Source organism: Pelodiscus sinensis, chromosome 5 (genome assembly GCF_049634645.1).
Source record: "Pelodiscus sinensis isolate JC-2024 chromosome 5, ASM4963464v1, whole genome shotgun sequence".
Lineage (NCBI taxonomy): Eukaryota > Metazoa > Chordata > Testudines > Trionychidae > Pelodiscus > Pelodiscus sinensis.
Genome location: NC_134715.1, coordinates 117,764,163 through 117,782,423, shown reverse-complemented (window position 1 = coordinate 117,782,423; position 18,261 = coordinate 117,764,163). Strand labels below are relative to the sequence as shown.

Genomic DNA, 18,261 nt, shown 5'->3' with positions numbered 1-18,261 from the left:
TTCCCCTTTTTATAGATGGGCACAATATTTGCCCTTTTCCAGTCTTCTGGAATCTCCCCTGTCTGCCATGATTTTTCAAAAATCATAGCTAAAGGCTCAGATACCCCCTCTATCAGCTCCTTGAGTATCCTGGGATGCATTTCATCAGAACCTGGCGACTTGCTGACATCTAACTTTCCTAAATGATTTTTAACTTGTTCTTTGTATATCCTATCTTCTAAACTTACCCTCTCTCTGCTTGTATTCACTACGTTAGGCACACCTCCAGACTTCTCGGTGAAGACCGAAACAAAGAAGTCATTGAGCATCTCTGCCATTTCCAAGTTTCCTGTTACTGCTTCTCCCTCCTCACTAAGCAGTGGGCCTACCCTGTCCTTGGTCTTCCTCTTGCTTTTAATGTATTTATAAAAGGTCTTCTTGTTTCCCTTTATGCCTGTAGCTAGTTTGATCTCATTTTGTGCCTTTGCCTTTCTAATCTTGACCCTGCATTCCTGTGTTGCTTGCCTATATTCATCCTTTGTTATTTGTCCTAGTTTCCATTTTTTATATGATTACTTTTTTATTTTGAGATCGTGCAAGATCTCCTTGTTAAGCCAAGCTGGTCTTTTGCCATATTTTCTATCTTTCCTACACAGCGGAATTGTTTGCTTTTGGGCCCTTAACAACGTCCCTTTGAAATACTTCCAACTCTCCTCAGTTGTTTTTCCCTTCAGTCTTGCTTCCCATGGGACCTTACCTACAAGTTCTCTGAGCTTATCAAAATCTGCCTTCCTGAAATCCATTACCTCAATTGTGCTGGTCTCCCTTCTTCCTTTCCTTAAGATCATGAACTCTATTATTTCGTGATCACTGTCCCCTATACTGTCTTCGACTTTCAAGTTCTCAACTAGTTCCTCCCTATTTGTTAAAACCAAATCCAGAACAGCTTCTCCTCTGGTAGCTTTTTCAACCTTCTGAAACAGAAAGTTGTCTCCAATGCAGTCCAGAAACTTATTGGATAGCCTGTGCCCCGCTGTGTTAGTTTCCCAACATATGTCTGGATAGTTGAAGTCCCCCATCACCACCAAATCTTGGGCTTTGGATAGTTTTGTTAATTGTTTAAAAAAGGCCTCATCCACCTCTTCCACCTGGCTAGGTGGCCTGTAGTAGACTCCTAGCATGATATCACCCTCGTTTTTTACCCCTTTTAGCTTAACCCAGAGACTCTCTACACAGCTATCTCCTACGTTCATCTCCACTTCAGTCCAAGTGTGTACATTTTTAATATACAAGACAACCCCTCCTCCCTTTTTTCCCTTTCTGTCCTTCCTGAGCAAGTCGTACCCTTCCATACCAATATTCCAATCATGCGTCCCATCCCACCAGGTTTCTGTAATACCAATGATATCATAGTTGTATTTATTGGTTAGCAATTCCAGTTCTTCCTGCTTATTACCCATACTTCTTGCATTTGTATATAGGCATCTAAGATACTCATTTGATCTTGCCTCCCTGTTGTGCCCTGACCCTCCTTTCTCCTTGCCATTATAGGCCATAGTCCCCCTCATTTCCAACCCATCTCCCAGTCCCGCACATTCAGCACTTACCTGTGGGCTTTGCTCAAAGGTCCATCTAACCAATCTAGTAACCCAAAATCCAAAGGCTTGATGTGACTAGACAAACTGATTGTAATTATTATGTCAATTGAAGAAACGTAAAGTAATCTGTAACGTCGTAATACAGAAAAGATCCAAGTCAACAAGACTCAAATCAGAGAAACAATGGACCAGAACCTGAAGGAATAGCCTGAAGGAACAGATCAAAAGATCAAAGGAGGAGACAACCATCATGGAATATGTAAGACTTCCCTGGAGCTTTGAAATGTGATAACTTGAGCCCTTTACCAATTTCCTCTTTTCTGTTATCATTTGTCAGGCATAATGTATGCTCAGACACTATAAGTGACAGTAATTCTTCCTGAAACTGTATAAATAAAGGTGAAAATTGATAAAGCCAAAATTGGGTGAATTTGTGATGCAGTATCCCACTACTCCCAACGGCATGCCCTTATTTGAATTCTCAGAAATATTGAAATACCTTCAAAGTCTCCATCTCTTGCCTTTGCTGCAAGTTCTGAAGAAGATATGGTTTCTTGGCATAAAGCACAATCTTCCAGTGTTGCATTCCTTAAACCCTGATTAACTGGAAAACATGAAACAAAATAAACTTCATTTCATATACTTTCATTTGTATGTAAAATTTTAATAAAATGTAAAGTTAAGACTTCTCTATTGAACTTTAACAACATATCTTTGTATAGTCTTCCACTCACACTGTAACAAAGATTTTGGGAGGTCCCAGCCATACTTTGGGTACATCTTCCTTGCAGATGTGTGTATGATTTGTAGCTCATGTACACATATCCAGGCTTGTCTCCACTTATTGAGAGATTGACACTCCAGAGATTGATTTTCTGAGGTTTGATTTCATGGTTGTAATAAGGACATGCTAAATCGAATGCTGATTGTGCCCCTGTAGACTCCAGTACTCCACCAGGTCATAAGGTGTAAGGGAAGTCGACGGGAGAATTTCTCCCATCCATCTCCCACAGTGGGGATGCTGCAATAAGTCGAGCTAAGGCACGTCGACTCCAGCTATGCTATTCATATAGCTGGAGTTGCATATCATAGTTCAACTTTCTCCCATAGTATAGACTTGGCCTCAGAATAGAAATGAGGATGACATGATGTGGGCTTCAACACCAGCTGAACAAGCACATAGATACCCAGATATGGTACGATGGGTTTGTGTTGCCCATGCTGAAGCCTGCAGCTCTCAGCCTCACTTCTATTTTAGGGTATGTCTACACTGCAGAGTTTTTCTGTAAAAATGGCCATTTTTCTGGAAAAACTACACTTATGTCCACACTGCAATTGTGTTTTTTCAACAGAAAGTTGAAAGAACGTAAGGGTTTTTCTGATGGCAGTAAACCTCTTTGTACGAGGAAGAAGCCTTTTTCTGAAAGAGCTCTTTCAGAAACGGGGAAGAGGGTTTTTTTTTGTTTTTTTTTTAATTAAGAGGAGGCCTCCAGGAAAGAACACAGGTGCCCTAATGGAAACACCGACCATAGTAATCACAACTTAAATGTGAGATAGTGTCCAATCAATGTGGATGCTATCTTTCAAAAAAGCACAATGCTTTTTTAATGCGCTTTTGCTGTGTGGACGCTCTCTTTCTAAAGAAGTTTTTCCGGAAGATCTCTTCCAGAAAAGCTTCTTCCAAAAGAAGCCTGCAGTCTGGACGTAGCCTTAGTGAGCTATATAGAGAGAGTACTGCTAGCACGAGAATGTCTGCAGGAGCTACCATTCACATCCACACTCGCAATACCGACTATGTTATCTGTGGGGTGATGATCCCCAACAAAATCAGCCTGGTCTTGGTAAGCTTCATTTATCAGAAACATCTCTAATTTATGGCGTGTGGGTTAAGAAGTAAGCTCCTTAATAAAAAGTCCTTAAAAAAATATTTAACAAAATAAGGAGAAAGGAAAAATGAAGATTATGAGAGAAAATCAAAGGGAAAACCCAAGAACCCTGCTTGATTTCAGACACTCAGGAGGTCTAGATAGCAATCTGTAATGAGGGACTTATATAACCATTTAATATCTTGTTGGGACAACTTGGCTATTTTAAAAGGAAATAAAGAATTACCTTAATTTGGACAGTAGGGAGGGGGGGGGGAAGGGAGGAAGGGAGAAAACAATCCACACATTCAACAGATCTTACTCCTTCCCTAGAAAAAAGAGCATCAAAATGGTTCCTGAGGAATGCCTGATAACATTTGACTTTCTTGCTGGGTCCTGTTCCCGTTCTAGCCACTTGTCTGCTTAATTCAATAGTGTTTCAAAATTGGGTGTTTTCCCAGTTTGTATATATTTGTGGCATTCCCTGATTTATAGGCCATTTCTACAAGTGGAGCCAGAATTCTTTTGTTTTTTAACAAATTGTTTCATCATTTCACAGTTTGTTATTTTTACACATGATTATCTTATTTTTAAGTTAAAATATCTGCACTGCTTTGGTAGCATATGTGACTAGAAGATGTATTATCTAACATAGGACATGAAGAAACAAAATGTCATAAAAACATCATGAATAACCAGGTGCAAACCCCTGTTCATATCCTATTACAACCACACAGAAAAGAAACACTATTCCTTAACTCACATCAGTAAGAAAATGGGAAGACACACCCTGGAGACTTTTGGCTTTTGCTGCAAGGCACACTAACATGTTTGTACATTTTCCAAAGACTACATCCCATTTACATACATTTCTATGATCTCATTTTACCAAGGGTTAAATGACCATATAATATCACTCTAGAACAGTTGAGGGTTGTTTCACAAGAACAAAAGCAGATCTCCTACTAAATATTTTAAAGACTGTTTTGTGGAACTGAAAAGTATAATAGAGAAAATCTACTTCATTACATTCACCTTTCTTTTGCTTTTCCTTATCCTCTGTTTCAGGTTTCGTTGCCATAACTTCAAATAAGGTCTTTAAGATGCTTCGCAAATCACTGGCATAGTTTGTCTGCAGCTGATCAGCCACACCTAGAATGTGGCAGAAATGGGTAAAGCTATTATTATTTAAACACCACCACTACTGATTTCATGTTCAAAAATAGTTCAACTTGGTAATAAAATTAAGATCACAGTTGAAAATTGTATTTTTTAAAAATATGTAGATTAAATTACAATAATACTCAAGACTTTTTGTCTCTGTACTACTTGCAGTCAGATATGTAATAACTTTAGTGTGCTTTTGTCTTAATATTCCAATATTCTTTAAATATAAAATACATTGTTACAGAGTTAGAAAAAGTTATGATAAGTCATAAGATACAAGTTACTACACAATGACTACGGCTACCAACACCCCCTTAGAGATATTTTTCCATTGCGGTCTTGGACAGCACTGGGAAGAGGAAGCTCTATGAGGATGAAGCACGTACATAACCAAACTCCTCCTTGACTGCAGATTTCAAAAGTCTCCCCCGCCATCAGTCCTGCAAAGCTGCTCTGTGCAGGCAAACATCTACCACTGCTAGAGCAGTTTGTAGCACAAGGCCCTAAATTACAATATCACATCTAGTCAGGATTACATCCTATATTTTTGCGCACACCCCTTATAAAATTCATATTCATGCCAAACAAACAAAGAGTGCTCTCATACCTGAGATGCAGACAAAAAGTCGGTGAATAAGGTCATTGCTACCATGAAATCGGGATCTGATCTTTTCTCTAGTAGCAATTTTAGCTGCCTGCAACGCAAGCTGGATTTCCTCCTGATCGGTGTCAGATGAACAAGAGCTGGTCATTAAACTGCTGGAGGAAACAAAAGGTAAAGGAAGAAAGGTAACTTAAATCATCACTTGGTCTTTCAGAGAACTACTGGCTTCCTAAAGGATTTCTTGCTCAAGCAATGCTCTTACCACAAAAAAGAACTAATAGTTGTAAATTCTGGTTGCCCTTTTTGGACCAAGCCTATTTAATTACTATGAGAGCTGATTTTTGTCCAATGGTATATTTATGAAAGATCATTTAATCATAAATCCATTTGCCAGTATTTTATTGAATTCTTATTTGTTATTGTGGAGTTACAGCAGTCAATCCATAATTCAGTTCTGTTTCCAGTATAGGACAAGTTCTGAGCACCATCCCCCACAAAAAAATCCACAAAAGAATATTGGCATAAAAATTGTAAAATTAAATCTGGGGCCAAGTTAGAATATTTCTATCAACTTTCAAAGTATTTGGAAGAGGGGATTCCTGAATTATGAAATCCTAAAACAGATTCACCAAAGTCTAAAAAATATTTTAAGTGTAATTTCTACTTTTCGGGGAAGGAGGAAGAGTAAGCAATAAATCATAATTTATTGAGTAAAGGTCTAGCACACAAGACCTAGATTAGTTCATTACAACCTAATTTTAGAAGTTATTGAGATGTTAAATTGCTATCTCAGAATGGCTCATCAGCTCCAATGAGCTTATAATACGCCACCAAATGACCTTAGGAGACTTAAACCTTCATTTAAAAAAAAGTCAGTTCCTATTCTTTTCTTCTTATAGAGGCAGAACTCAAAATATAAACAAATCCTGATGGAGGCTTCAAAATGCAAATAGGACACTTTCTCCCCAAAACTGAAGTTAAATCAAATAAGCTGTTTAAAAAGCTATTTAAAAGGTGGTGGCCACTAGAGCTAGACTGACTAACACTCGTTTTCCCTTCAATCATAATTTTTGAACAGAGTGAACTGCAATTAAAACTGAATTCATCTAGTCAAGGTAAAGGAAACATGCATCCCTCTACTCTGCTTTGAGATACTCAACCTAGTTTCCTCGTTTATACCAAGGAGATTCATCTCATCAATGACTAGGAAAATCTGGAATGCTGCACTCATAGTCACACATTATTTTTGCTAACTGCAGCCTTTCCCCCATTATATACATAGCACTGAAGAAAAAAATTTCACTTTACAAGTTATTAAAAGTAGTATGCTGAAGGTAATCATGTCCTAGTTCATACTAGGGATTGATTCAATACAGCATGAGTGATATGCACAGCATCTTGAAGGATCAGTCCCCACTTCTATATGCTCAAATCAATTATTCAAGTGGCAGATACAGAGCTAATGTATTTATTGAGATTACTTCAAATCAGTTCTTTGTGAGGTATAGTTTTGATATTTCCCCTAAAAGCTGTAAAAGCATAGTGAGCACTCAAAATGTAATACCATAGACCATAGATTCCCAAACTGGGCACGAGGCAACCTAGCCTTCTCCCCATCAATCTCTCTCCCCCCATCAATCTCCCCCCCACACCCAAGAAAGAGCCTGGTCCATGCAGCTCAGGCTGGCTTGGGCAGGGGGAGGATGGAGTGTCCCAGGCAAACCTCAAAATGCCTGCTCTGCTCTTAAATGGGCAACCTTCCCCCCCCCCCCCCCAACAAGCTTTGCTGCTATTTTTTTGCGGGGGGGAAGGGAGTTCTCAAAAATCAAAAAGGGAGCATGATGCCAAAAAGTTTGGGAACCACTGCCATAGACATTAGGTTGTGGAATTCTGAAAGTCCTATTAACTTCTTGGTCTGAAAATAACACCCCTTATAGGTTAACTATAAAAGGATCACAGACAGAAAGACAGACAGTTAGCATAGCTGAAAATACAGATTTAAGGTAGGGAAGATAGTTTAACTGATTTTCCATACTTGCAAATATTTGGGGTTCTTGTAAGTTTAACATAGAAATTAAATTTCCTGTTTAACATTTATTAATTACAATGGTCTTGCAGGAAGTTTTTACTCTCAACCTTAATTCCACTTTAACAAGTCTTTTTTACTTAGGATAAGTGATACTAATAAAATTTCTGTTTCTTTCTCTCTCAAAACAAACTTGATTTTCAGGGTGAAATTATATTTGTGATATCTGTAGAAATTGAAAGATTTCAGATATAACTGACTAAAGGCAATGATTTCAGCATAGGGTCAAGCAAGCTGAGGAAGTGGTTTAAGCGGGAATGAACTGTTTGCAAACACAAAATTGCCGGATAAGCAGTGGGTTGTAGTTAGACAAGTAGTCCCATTGACCCCAAGAGGAGAATTTGTGTAATTTCTCACCAATGTGAATGTGTGTGTGTCATTTCTTATCTGTCTATAACCAACATAGCAAAACGAGGTTTTTTTTCTTATCTATATCTATAGATCAGCGTTTCTCAAACTGTGGGTCCTGACCCCCCGGGCAACTTAGAGGGGGATCGCAAACAAATTAGAGGGGGGTCGCGAGCAACTGAGAGGGGGATCGCAGTATCACAAGTTTGAGAACCCCTGCTATATATGATGTATTTGCAATATAAATTACTCTCCATGGCTAATGGTGAAAATTAAAATTGTGATCTCACTGGATCACTCAAGTTAAGCTGGGTTGGACCTGTAAAGGAACTTTTTAATGAAAACTCAGGTGCAGCAGAAAGAGGATCTAGCCATTCAACAGATGGGTCTTTTCCCAATTACTACTGTTGGAGTGAACAGACTGCAGAGCATAAAGTTAAGTGGGTACAGAGTTCTGTGAGGGGCCTTTCAGAACATAAAACATTCAGTCACTTCAGTTTTCCAAGAGAAAGAGGTGTTAACCCAAATGTCCTTGTCAGGTTCTTATCTGGGCAATCATGTTATACCTACATAAATTCATCCTACAATTTCAAATGGATACTATTTTATTCACCTCCTCTTACAAGTTAGTAACCTCTCTTTGGTGAACTGCTAATATCTGTCATGGTCATGGTCTGCTGTGTAGCTGACTGAACTTCTGTGGTGAGTGGAGATTCCTTACGACAAAGTGTGAAAAGTGTTTTGGAATTTGGATATGAAACATTCTATATCATTATGATAGATTGATATAAACTATATATAATAATTTACATGAAGTTGAAGTTGAATTCAGCTCTCAGGATTGCTTGTGCCACTGTTCAAAAAAAGTGTGGACTTTCCAGAATGAAATAAAATATAGTGTTAATCATTCTTGGGTTAGAATGGCACAGTCTGGCTTTATCATAATGATGAAACAATATTTATGTATCGGAATCCTAAAGATTGATACAAATAATTTATTAACATAAAGAACTGACCGCTTATATTTTATCTTAAAACATTTTATTTCAACAACAATTTAGCCAGGGAATAATATATAGATATGCTTTGAAAATCAAAGATGTAGTAGGGAAAAAGAAAATGATCAATTGGCAATTAGAGATGCAATTTTTCTTATAGCAGTTGTACTTCATAGAGTGGTAGATATGTCAAAACACATACTTGAGTCATAAATGATCTTATAGTAGTTTCTCAAAGTGTTCCACTGGCCCATTTTGGGAAAGCCGTTAGCAGGCCTGCGCTGCTTTGTTTATCTAAAAGGCCCCTAGCTATGAAGTCTTGCTTCTCCCATTGGCTCTGGTTTGCTGTTCCAGTCAAGGGGAGCCGCAGGAAGTGGTGTGGGTAGGGCTGTTGCTTCCTGTGACTCCCCTTGGCTGGAAATGGAAACTGGAGCCAATGGGCGCCACCAGACTCCATGACTACAGACTCATTAGGTAAACAAAGCAGCAGGGGCCCACTAGTATCTTTCCAAAAGTGGGCCTACAGAACACTTTCAGAAACACTGTTATAGGAAATTCAACCGAATACTGTAGAAGTTTAAAATATTCAATAGCTATGTCTTTACCATGAGTTCAATACCAGATCGAATACGTTTTAGAATTCTGGTGGAAACACCTTCCTTATATGATTTCGTAGTAGCTTTGTATATAAAATTATTTTTACCAACTGCTAGCAGGTATAGAAAAAGCATTTTTTAAAAATGTTATCAGATTGTTATTGATATGGGATAATTCAGTGCAGGTACTTGTAAGAGCAGCCTATTATTTGCATGGATAGTACATAAATACTATTGTGTAAAGTAATTAGAGAGGTATTTTCTCATTTATTCAGCCTCAGTTGAAGGGAAACCTAGTAACCTCTGTAAATACATTTTAAAAAGAAAATAATTTAATAAATATAGAAATAAAACCAGAAAGGTCAAGGCATTCTTCTTGTTAAACATGTATCTCACAAATCCCGACTCTATTTTGATTTAAAAAAGCTAGAATAGTATAAAATTCACAGAGCACACATTAAATGGATTACAAGCGGGTTAATCGATAGGTCTCCAAAAGTAACTGTAATACAGAGAATCACTGAACAAATGCTTTCTAGTGGGGTCCTACAAAAACCAGTTCTTAGCCTTAAGCTATTTAATGTTTTATCAATGACCTGGAAGAAATCATAAAATCATCACTACCAGTTTCCAGGTAACATAAAAATTGGGGGATTGTTAATGAAGAGGACAAATCACTTATACAGAATGACCTAGATTGCTTGGTGAGTAGAAGAGCAAACAATATGTATTTTAACAAATGTACAGCTTGGAACAATTAATGTATTCCATATTTATAGGATGGGGTACTCTATCATTGGAAGCAATGGCTTGGGAAAAGATTTGTGGATGGTGGTGGATAACCAGCTAACTATGTGTTATCAGTATGCTGCGAGACTTCAGCAGAGAATGATACAAGCTTTACATTTATATACACAAGAACAATTAATTCTCTTAAAAAGGGAGTATAGGAGAAGCAATTGATAGCCTACTATGTATAATTCAATAACTTTCTCACTTCTGAAAAATAAAAAAGCTCCCTTGGATGTTTTGGTTTCAGGCAATGTCTTTAATTATGACTCTACATTTCATGTGGAGATTTCAGCATGTTGTCAGTGTTAGTTTAATAAATCTAAACCAAATGGGCTTCAATTCCAGCAAAACTGGTTACTCTTAGACGTTAAATCAATATGGGAAAAGCCTTGGAGAGTCCACAGCAACAATACAAATATCATATAGAAAAACGGTATACAGAGCTGAGTGATTATTCTGAGGGGCATGAATCTATGTTCATGTCACACTCCTTGTTAGTACCCATTCTGGGACAGAGAAGCTAGTGATCAAACCCACAAACCAAAGTCGGTGATGAACCTTGATCATGTATCACCTGAGGCATATTTGCATACTTGTAATCTGGATACTTCTCTTGGTTGTTCTGGGAAATGCTACCAAGTTATGCAAATATAGGTCCTAAGAAGTACTGAGAGACATTTTATAACAAATTGTGAAATGCGAAAATTTATCTTTTGTAGTAAATGCAAAATTAGTTGAGCTTTCGAAAAATTTTCTCTAGAAAGATACTATTTTGCAGCAGAAATTTGTCTCATTGCAAAACCAAGAGATGAATGATACATTTTAAGCGAAATTATTCGTTCAGAATTCACACACACAGAGAAAAAGAGAGAGAGAGAGGTGACATTTCAGAGGAATGGACATTTTTGGAAAAAAGTTTCACATAACTGCATACATCTCCAGCTTCAAGAAATAATATTAACATTGTTGTATGGCATGCTGGATTTTGGTAAGTAATATCAGTCAATTCTTTACTTCTGATTTATATGCCACAGAAAAAGACTATGTCAGATTTTCAGCTGATGTAAACTAGTGTAGCTCCTTTGACTTTACGGCAATTTACATGAGTTGAGGCTCTGGCCCTATGTTACCAATTCCTAAAGTCCCACAGTTAAAAAACCAAAATATCAGGATATTAACAATTTAAGATTGTATATATTTGGTTCCCTCATGCATATGCATTATGACACAGTCCTTAATTACACACCTACATACCATTTCTCAAATTATATATTATATCATGCATTCCTTTCTCCCACCTTAGAGACCTAAGTTTGTCTCTTGTAATGATTTTCTTTTTGTATCCAATTTCTTTGTCATAAAAATCCACTTTTTTAAACTTTGAATGGGATGATTAAAAGTGCCTATGTAATTTAGAAGTACAAGTCCCATTGAAATTCATGTAGTGCTTTCTGGGAATCTCACCCATTGATTTTTATATAAGGTCTCTTTTATAGGTTATTTTTCTCATGTAATGTTTTTATTGCATTAGAATCTAGGCTCATCAGTTTACAGGTTCTCAGAAATATATAGTCTCTTTGGGAAAAAATGCTGCAGAACAGAATAATGTAAACTGAAAAAAAATCCTTATCTTGAAGAATTAAAAAAAAAGTTATAATAAGCATCTCTATGGGGGAGGCAGTGGTGCAAGTGGAGTCTATTTCTTCCAAATAATGTGCAAGGAAGAGAAAGAGGACTGGCAGCAGTTTACATGGAGCAGGTGACCTCCATAGGTAATCCTCCATGATCCTCACTGCCTCACCCACAGCCTGGGGCCCCCATATTCTCTCCCTGCCCTCTGCCCAGTTTACCTGGAAGGGGGTGGTGGTGGGGGGGAAGTCTCAGTCGTCTTTACACTGTGCCAGAAACTTTAGAACCACTGGGGCAAAAGGAGCAGAACACAGGGCTTCTGGGTGGCTCCTCGCCAACAGCTCCTATGTTATTGTTCTTGCACCCCAGGCCTTCGATGGTGCGTCACCTGGCCGAGGTCTGTATAGCAGCCCACTGGAGGACAGAGCTAGGTGATACAGCTGTGCCTGGAGGAGATGCCAGTATGGGCGTGGCCCCACTTTCTGCTCCTTTTCTGATGCCATTCCTGGAGTTCAGGCCTCTCCTGGGAACCACAGCAGGGAAAAAAGCAGAACACCAGCAATTCCTTGGCACCACTATACCATCCTCATCCCTGTCTCCCAGCCCATGCTCCAGTGGGGCTACTCTACATATGGTTAAGACCCTGCATGAAAGGGCTGGAGGTGTTACAGTCACACCAATTTTTCTGGTTAGCCATACCAGCTAAAAATATTTTGCTGGTATGTTGTATTGCACCATGCCACCCTACTTGCACTTCTTGTGGTGAGGGTGGAGGGGAGAGGAAGAGAGAGAAAAGTATCAAATAGTGTGTAGCTGAAACAAAATACAGGATTATGTAGCACTTTAAAGACTAACAAGATGGTTTATTAGATGATGAGCTTTCATGGGCCAGAACCACTTCCTCAGATCAAATAGTGGAAGAAAATAGTCACAACCATATATACCAAAGGATACAATTAAAAAAAATAGTGCGTAGTGTGTTTTGAGAGCATCAGCCCAGAAGTCTGTTGGGGATAGGAATATATAGGTTTTGAGTCTGAACCCTCACACCCATGCTGGAAAGATTTCAGTGCACTAAGGAGATAAAACACTCTTATGGAGAAGATAGCATTTCATATTGTTCTCCAGCCAAGCCTTCTGACACATAGAGCTACACTGACCAGCATATTAAACAGTAATATAATAGTCAACTCCAAAAGAAGCTATCCAGTCACAACTGTGAGAAACAGACAGAAAGAGTATGTCTACATAGAGGGGCTATTTCAGAATACCCCACGTCTTTTGAACATGCCCACTATTTTGAGATAGTGCATTTGAGACCTATTTCAGCATCCCTGTAATCCTCATTCCACGAGGGTTAAGCGACATCTTGAACTAGCGTGTTATTTTGAAATTTGGCTCTCTGTTGATGCACCAAATTTTGAAATATGCTATATTGAAATAAGATGCGCAATTTTCATAGTACAAATACCATATCTTATTTTGCGTATAGATGCACCAATAGAAACTAAGATGCAGAAATGTAGACTACTTTTTTTCCCCACTTGAAGGAACTATGAGGCCTAAAGAAATTAATTAACAGAATTTCACATTCCCCTATTCCCAAAGATCAGTTCTCCTTATTTAAAAAAAAAGATTAAATAAAGAAAACATAACCTTCAAAAGTCAGATGTAAAATTTCTCAGAGTCTAGCTGACTGGAATGTATCCAGGCATAAGAGTCAGCATTGCAAAAAACTGATTAACGTATTAAAAATTGCCCTCTATTTTTAATTAAAAAAGAAGCCATCTCTCCATTTTTCATGCAGTTCTAAAAGTGGGAAGAAATTCTCACTTTTAAACTTAATTAGTGATTGTACATGATGTCTTCCCATTGCCAAGACCTCTGCAAAGGTTGCAATTATTATAGCAATTTAGTTAATTATGTATAATCTTAAAAACCCCAAACAGCATGCTATTCTAAATTTTTATGGGAAAAAAGCAATTGGCACTATAAAAACCATTTTCTTGAATCTAATAATTTATATGCTATTAACAGCACAGGAAATGCCAAGTGGAACTAAAAAATGTTTTTATATCTTAAAAATGATAAATAATGTTGATTTCACTGCCAGAAACTGGAACTGATTGGCAGTGGATGGATCACTCAATAATTGCCCTATTCTTCTCATTCCCTCAAAAGCATCTGGCACTGGCCACTGTTGGAAGGGGGGATATAGGCTAAATGGACCATCAGTCAGAACCAATATTGCTATTCTTATGTTCTAAATTGCTAAATTATTAAAGGGCGAACTAAAAATCGAAGACTGATTAGAAAAAAATGACTAAGAATTAAAATCTGAAATAAAGATTTTTTAATGGCAAGTGATGAAAATACCCTACCACCAGGTATAAATGAGTAGATGATATGTTTTCTATACACAGGAAATACAAATGCTCCAACCAGAGACAGTGAGAAGGAACAGAAGGAAGGACAATTCTGTGCTTTATACCACAAGGATCATGGCACTGGGATGGACCACCCCTCTGGTATTTCTGGGGAAAACTCTCTGGCATCAGGATGCACGCACACTTATGGCATAATGAAAACATGCATGCCCTTGAAGAAAAACAAAACCTTTGCCCTAATTTAAGATTTTTGTATATTTGTTTGACTATTTCATTTAGTTTAGACAGAGAAGAAAAAATACTACACAATTATTCTAGTGGGTGTATCTCTTCATTATAAAGTCTAACAACAACAAAAAACAAACTCCTATGGGCTAAAGTTTTACCCTCCTGTTATAACTTTGCTAAATTAGTTGTGCTAAATTATAATACGTCAGTGTATTCTTTGGCAACAATTCTCTCCCACACACAGCTCTGTAGACACAGTATTAGACATAAAAAACGTAACCTGCATGCAAACTGTATCATCTTCTAGGTGACATACAGTAGATAAGAACATGCAAAACCCTTTGGAGATTCTATTTCTGTCCCCAGGGAATCCACTACAAGTTTGTGAAACTGGTATTAAAAAAAACAGGAGATTCCTGCTGGTGAAAAACCAGAAACGTGGTATAGTCACAAATGTTGTTCGGACTAAGATCATAAGCAAAAGCTAGTAGAGATGATCAGCTCTGATCTTTTGTTTGTCGCACTCCACAGGGAATGGTCAGAAGATATGGTAATGAAGTAGTAAGGTAAACCCTTATATAATACAGGATACTATACCAATTTTTCCCAAACAGTAGGTTGGGGAAAGGTTCTAGACTGGTCACAGGGCTCTAGGCAAACATTTTCTGCTCCTGCCCCTTACAAGGTGGGAGGGGGATGCTTCTGGGACTGGCTCCCTGTATTACAGCTTGGCTCACAGTGCCACTCAGGTTTTGCCTATCAGTGTTGACTGGAGCCACTGCTATGGGATGACTGGGGATGGGCTCACTCTTCAAACCCAACTCTCATTCAGAACCTGAGAATTTCCCTCAGTACCAAGTCAGGGTTAGGCTTGCTGTGCTAGGGGGGAGGGTTAGTGCTTATACGGAAGCAACACAAAATGCATCTTAGTAAAAAGTTTGGGAACATCTATATTATATGTTCAGAAGCTTCAGGGGGTAGCCGAGTTAGTCTGTACAGGATAAAAGTAAAAAACAACAAATGGTCTGGGAGCACTTTATAGACTAACAACACATGTAGATGGTATCATGAGCTTTCGTGGGCACAGCCCACTTCTTCAGATGACGGGAGTTTTGAGTTTAGGATGTGCAGACCCAAAATAACTAGAGGAGAAGGGTGGGGAAGTGGAGGCAGGAAACACATCCTAAATGCAAACTTCGATCATCTGAAGAAGTGGGCTGTGCCCATGAAAGCTCATGATGCCATCTATACATGTTTTGTTAGTCTACAAAGTGCTACCAAGACATTTGTTGTTTTTTATATTATATGTATAATTATATATTCACCTAATAAACCAAATAGCTTGTGAATGAGAAATCCATAACAAATACCCATCCTCCTGGAGTTTAAAACATGCACTGACATCTATAATCACTTTCCAGCAGGAGCATGAACAACTTTGGATGAAAAAGAGAACTGTTGCACATTCTGATTTACTCTTCATAAACAATTCCTTCCTCCTCTCTCAGCTATACTAGGGGTGCATCTCGACTGTACCCCACTGCTTGCAGAGGGATGCAGTTTAGGCAGGTCGAAATTGCTAATGAAGCAGTGATTTAAATATCCCGTGCTTCATTAGCATAAAAATGTCCGCCACTTTTTTTCGGCATGGAGCTTTGTCGGAGAAAAGTGGCAGTCTAGAGGCTGATCTTTCGCTAAAGAAAGCCTTTTCCGAGAAATTTTTATACCTTGTTTTACGAGGCATAAGAGATCTATTGGAAAAGGCTTTCTTTAGCGAAAGATCAGCCTCTAGGACTGCCGTTTTTCTCCGACAAAGCTCCGTGCTGAAAAAAAGCGGTAATGAAGCGCTAATGCTAATGAAGCACGGGATATCTAAATCTAGGAATATCTAGGAATAGGAAGCCTAGTCCGAACTATCTAGTTCATGCCACGTGTAGCCGCGGGCACGGAGTCTGCACTAGCGGACATTTAAAAATGGCGGCGCTCGGCAACATGCAAATGAAGCCCGGGAAATTCAAATCCCGGGCTTCATTTGCAAGTTCGTATGACTACATTAACCACCCTAGTTCGAACTAGGGTGGTAGTGTAGACATACCCTTTGGGATTTATGCAAACTGTTAAAAATATATAATTGTGCTTTCCTTGGTATTTAGCTGCTTTCATCATTTTATATTCATTATTTAGTAACAGGAACAGGAGATCTTGCCCTAAATTAGCACCACCACCCCCTAAATATAAAGAATCTGATCTCTGGTTTTGACATTAGTACTAACCTCTGTTTGAATGATTGCAATGACCATTAAAGGCATCCAGCATCCCATTGACTTCCATAGGTTTTGGTTCAGGTGTAAAAATATGATCTTTCTAAAGGAAGTAAGATTCACCTTGCACTCAAACTGTGGCATTAATTTTTCCAAAGAAGTTGGTGGTGCAGGGTTAATGCTTAGAGGATTTGCGTTAGTTGCACACTTAAGACACAAACTCACAAAGAGACCTAGTGAGACTGGAGTAGTCAAGACATTAAATCAGAACATCCCTTCTGAATGATTACTATTTTCAAAGATCTATCTGGGGTCAATTTCACAGTAATGGGATTTAATTTTTTTTTTAAAAAAAATCTTAATTTCAGCTATTTAAATCTGTATTTAATAGTGCTGTAATTGTAGGGGTTCTGACCCATAAAAGAATTGTGGGGCGAGGGGGTTGCAAATCATTGTAGAGGAAGTTGTGGTACTGCTCCTCTTACATCTGTGTTGCTGTGTGCCATGACACTGCCTTCAGATTTGGACAGTTGGAGAGCAGTGGCTGCTGGCCAGGAGCCCAACTCTGAAGGCAGAGTCACCGCCAACAGCAGTGCAGAAGTAAAGGTAGTACAGTATGGTACTGCCACCCTTACTTCTGTGATGCCTTCAGAGCTGGACACCTGGTCAACAGCTGTCACTCTCTAGCTACCCAGGTAGTGGAGAAGTAAGGTAGTGCAAAGTAAGGATGGCAATATTGCAACCAAAAATAACCTTGTAAACCCTTGCAACTCTCTTTTGGGATAGGACCTCCAATTTAAAAAACGCTGGTCTCCCATGTGAAATCTTAATAGCATAGGCAAAAGCACATTAAAGACCGATTTCACAGTCTGTGGTTTGTCTTTCCTATCTGTGAATTTGGTTGGGCCCTATCTATAAGTATTACTAAAGTTACGCTGTGGTTGTACATAACGGGCTCGTCTATATTGGCCCCTTTTCCGGAAGGGGCATGGTAATTTTTGAAATCGCAATAGGGAAATGCGCGGGGGATTTAAATATCCCCCGCGGCATTTAAATAAAAATGTCCGCCGCTTTTTTCCGGCTTTTAGAAAAGCCGGAAAAGAGCGTCTACACTGGCCCCGATCCTCCGGAAAAAGCGCCCTTTTCTGGAGGATCTTATTCCTACTTCAAACTGAAAAAATAAAAGAGAAACAAGTGATGAACGGTTTTGTGTGACTTAGTTTCTCAGGGGGTTCACATATGAATACAGATTTAAGTTTTAATCCCTATTAGTTCTCAACCTCTGAACTTTGATTTCTATATGGAGTTCAAAGTCAAAAATAAAAAAATAGTTCACCCTAACAATTTTGCTCTGTGCTGGTATCAAATCAACTCAATTTGGGCCAAAGTACAAGACCTTACTCGCAATGAATAGTACCTTATACCACTAAAGTGAACAGGACTACTTGTGCGGTAAGACAGTGTGCATAGCAATACCACAATCTGTAGCTGTTTGAACTATTTCAGTGCAAAAGTCATGAAGATTCCTGACCCTATATGTTTTCCAAAATGTTTAATGATACCCAAGCAGCTTGAGATTATGTTAAAACATATACATTAAAATTCCAGAGAAAGAAACTGGCAAGAGGAACAATTTTATACAGATTTCAAAGCTTATGACAAACAGGAAAGTTCTTAGGTGCTGGAAAGACAAATATTATATAAGTATATAAAAGGATCTAGG

The 18,261-nt window shown here is 38.4% G+C and overlaps 1 protein-coding gene across 7 annotated transcripts in view; it reads right to left on the bottom strand.

Annotated features, from left to right (window-relative positions):
• ZFYVE28 (zinc finger FYVE-type containing 28) overlaps window positions 1-18,261 on the bottom strand; it is a 275,066-nt gene that overhangs the window by 41,347 nt on the left and 215,458 nt on the right. For 6 of the 7 annotated variants that reach the window (XM_075930868.1, XM_075930869.1, XM_075930866.1 and 3 more), the window contains 3 exons: window positions 5,217-5,368; window positions 4,478-4,594; window positions 2,077-2,181 (listed from right to left, as the gene is read on the bottom strand). In XM_075930868.1, the coding sequence (XP_075786983.1) occupies window positions 2,077-2,181; window positions 4,478-4,594; window positions 5,217-5,368 (374 nt within the window). The remainder of the gene's footprint in view (window positions 1-2,076; window positions 2,182-4,477; window positions 4,595-5,216; window positions 5,369-18,261) is intronic. The other variant, XM_075930867.1, reaches the window with a different exon arrangement.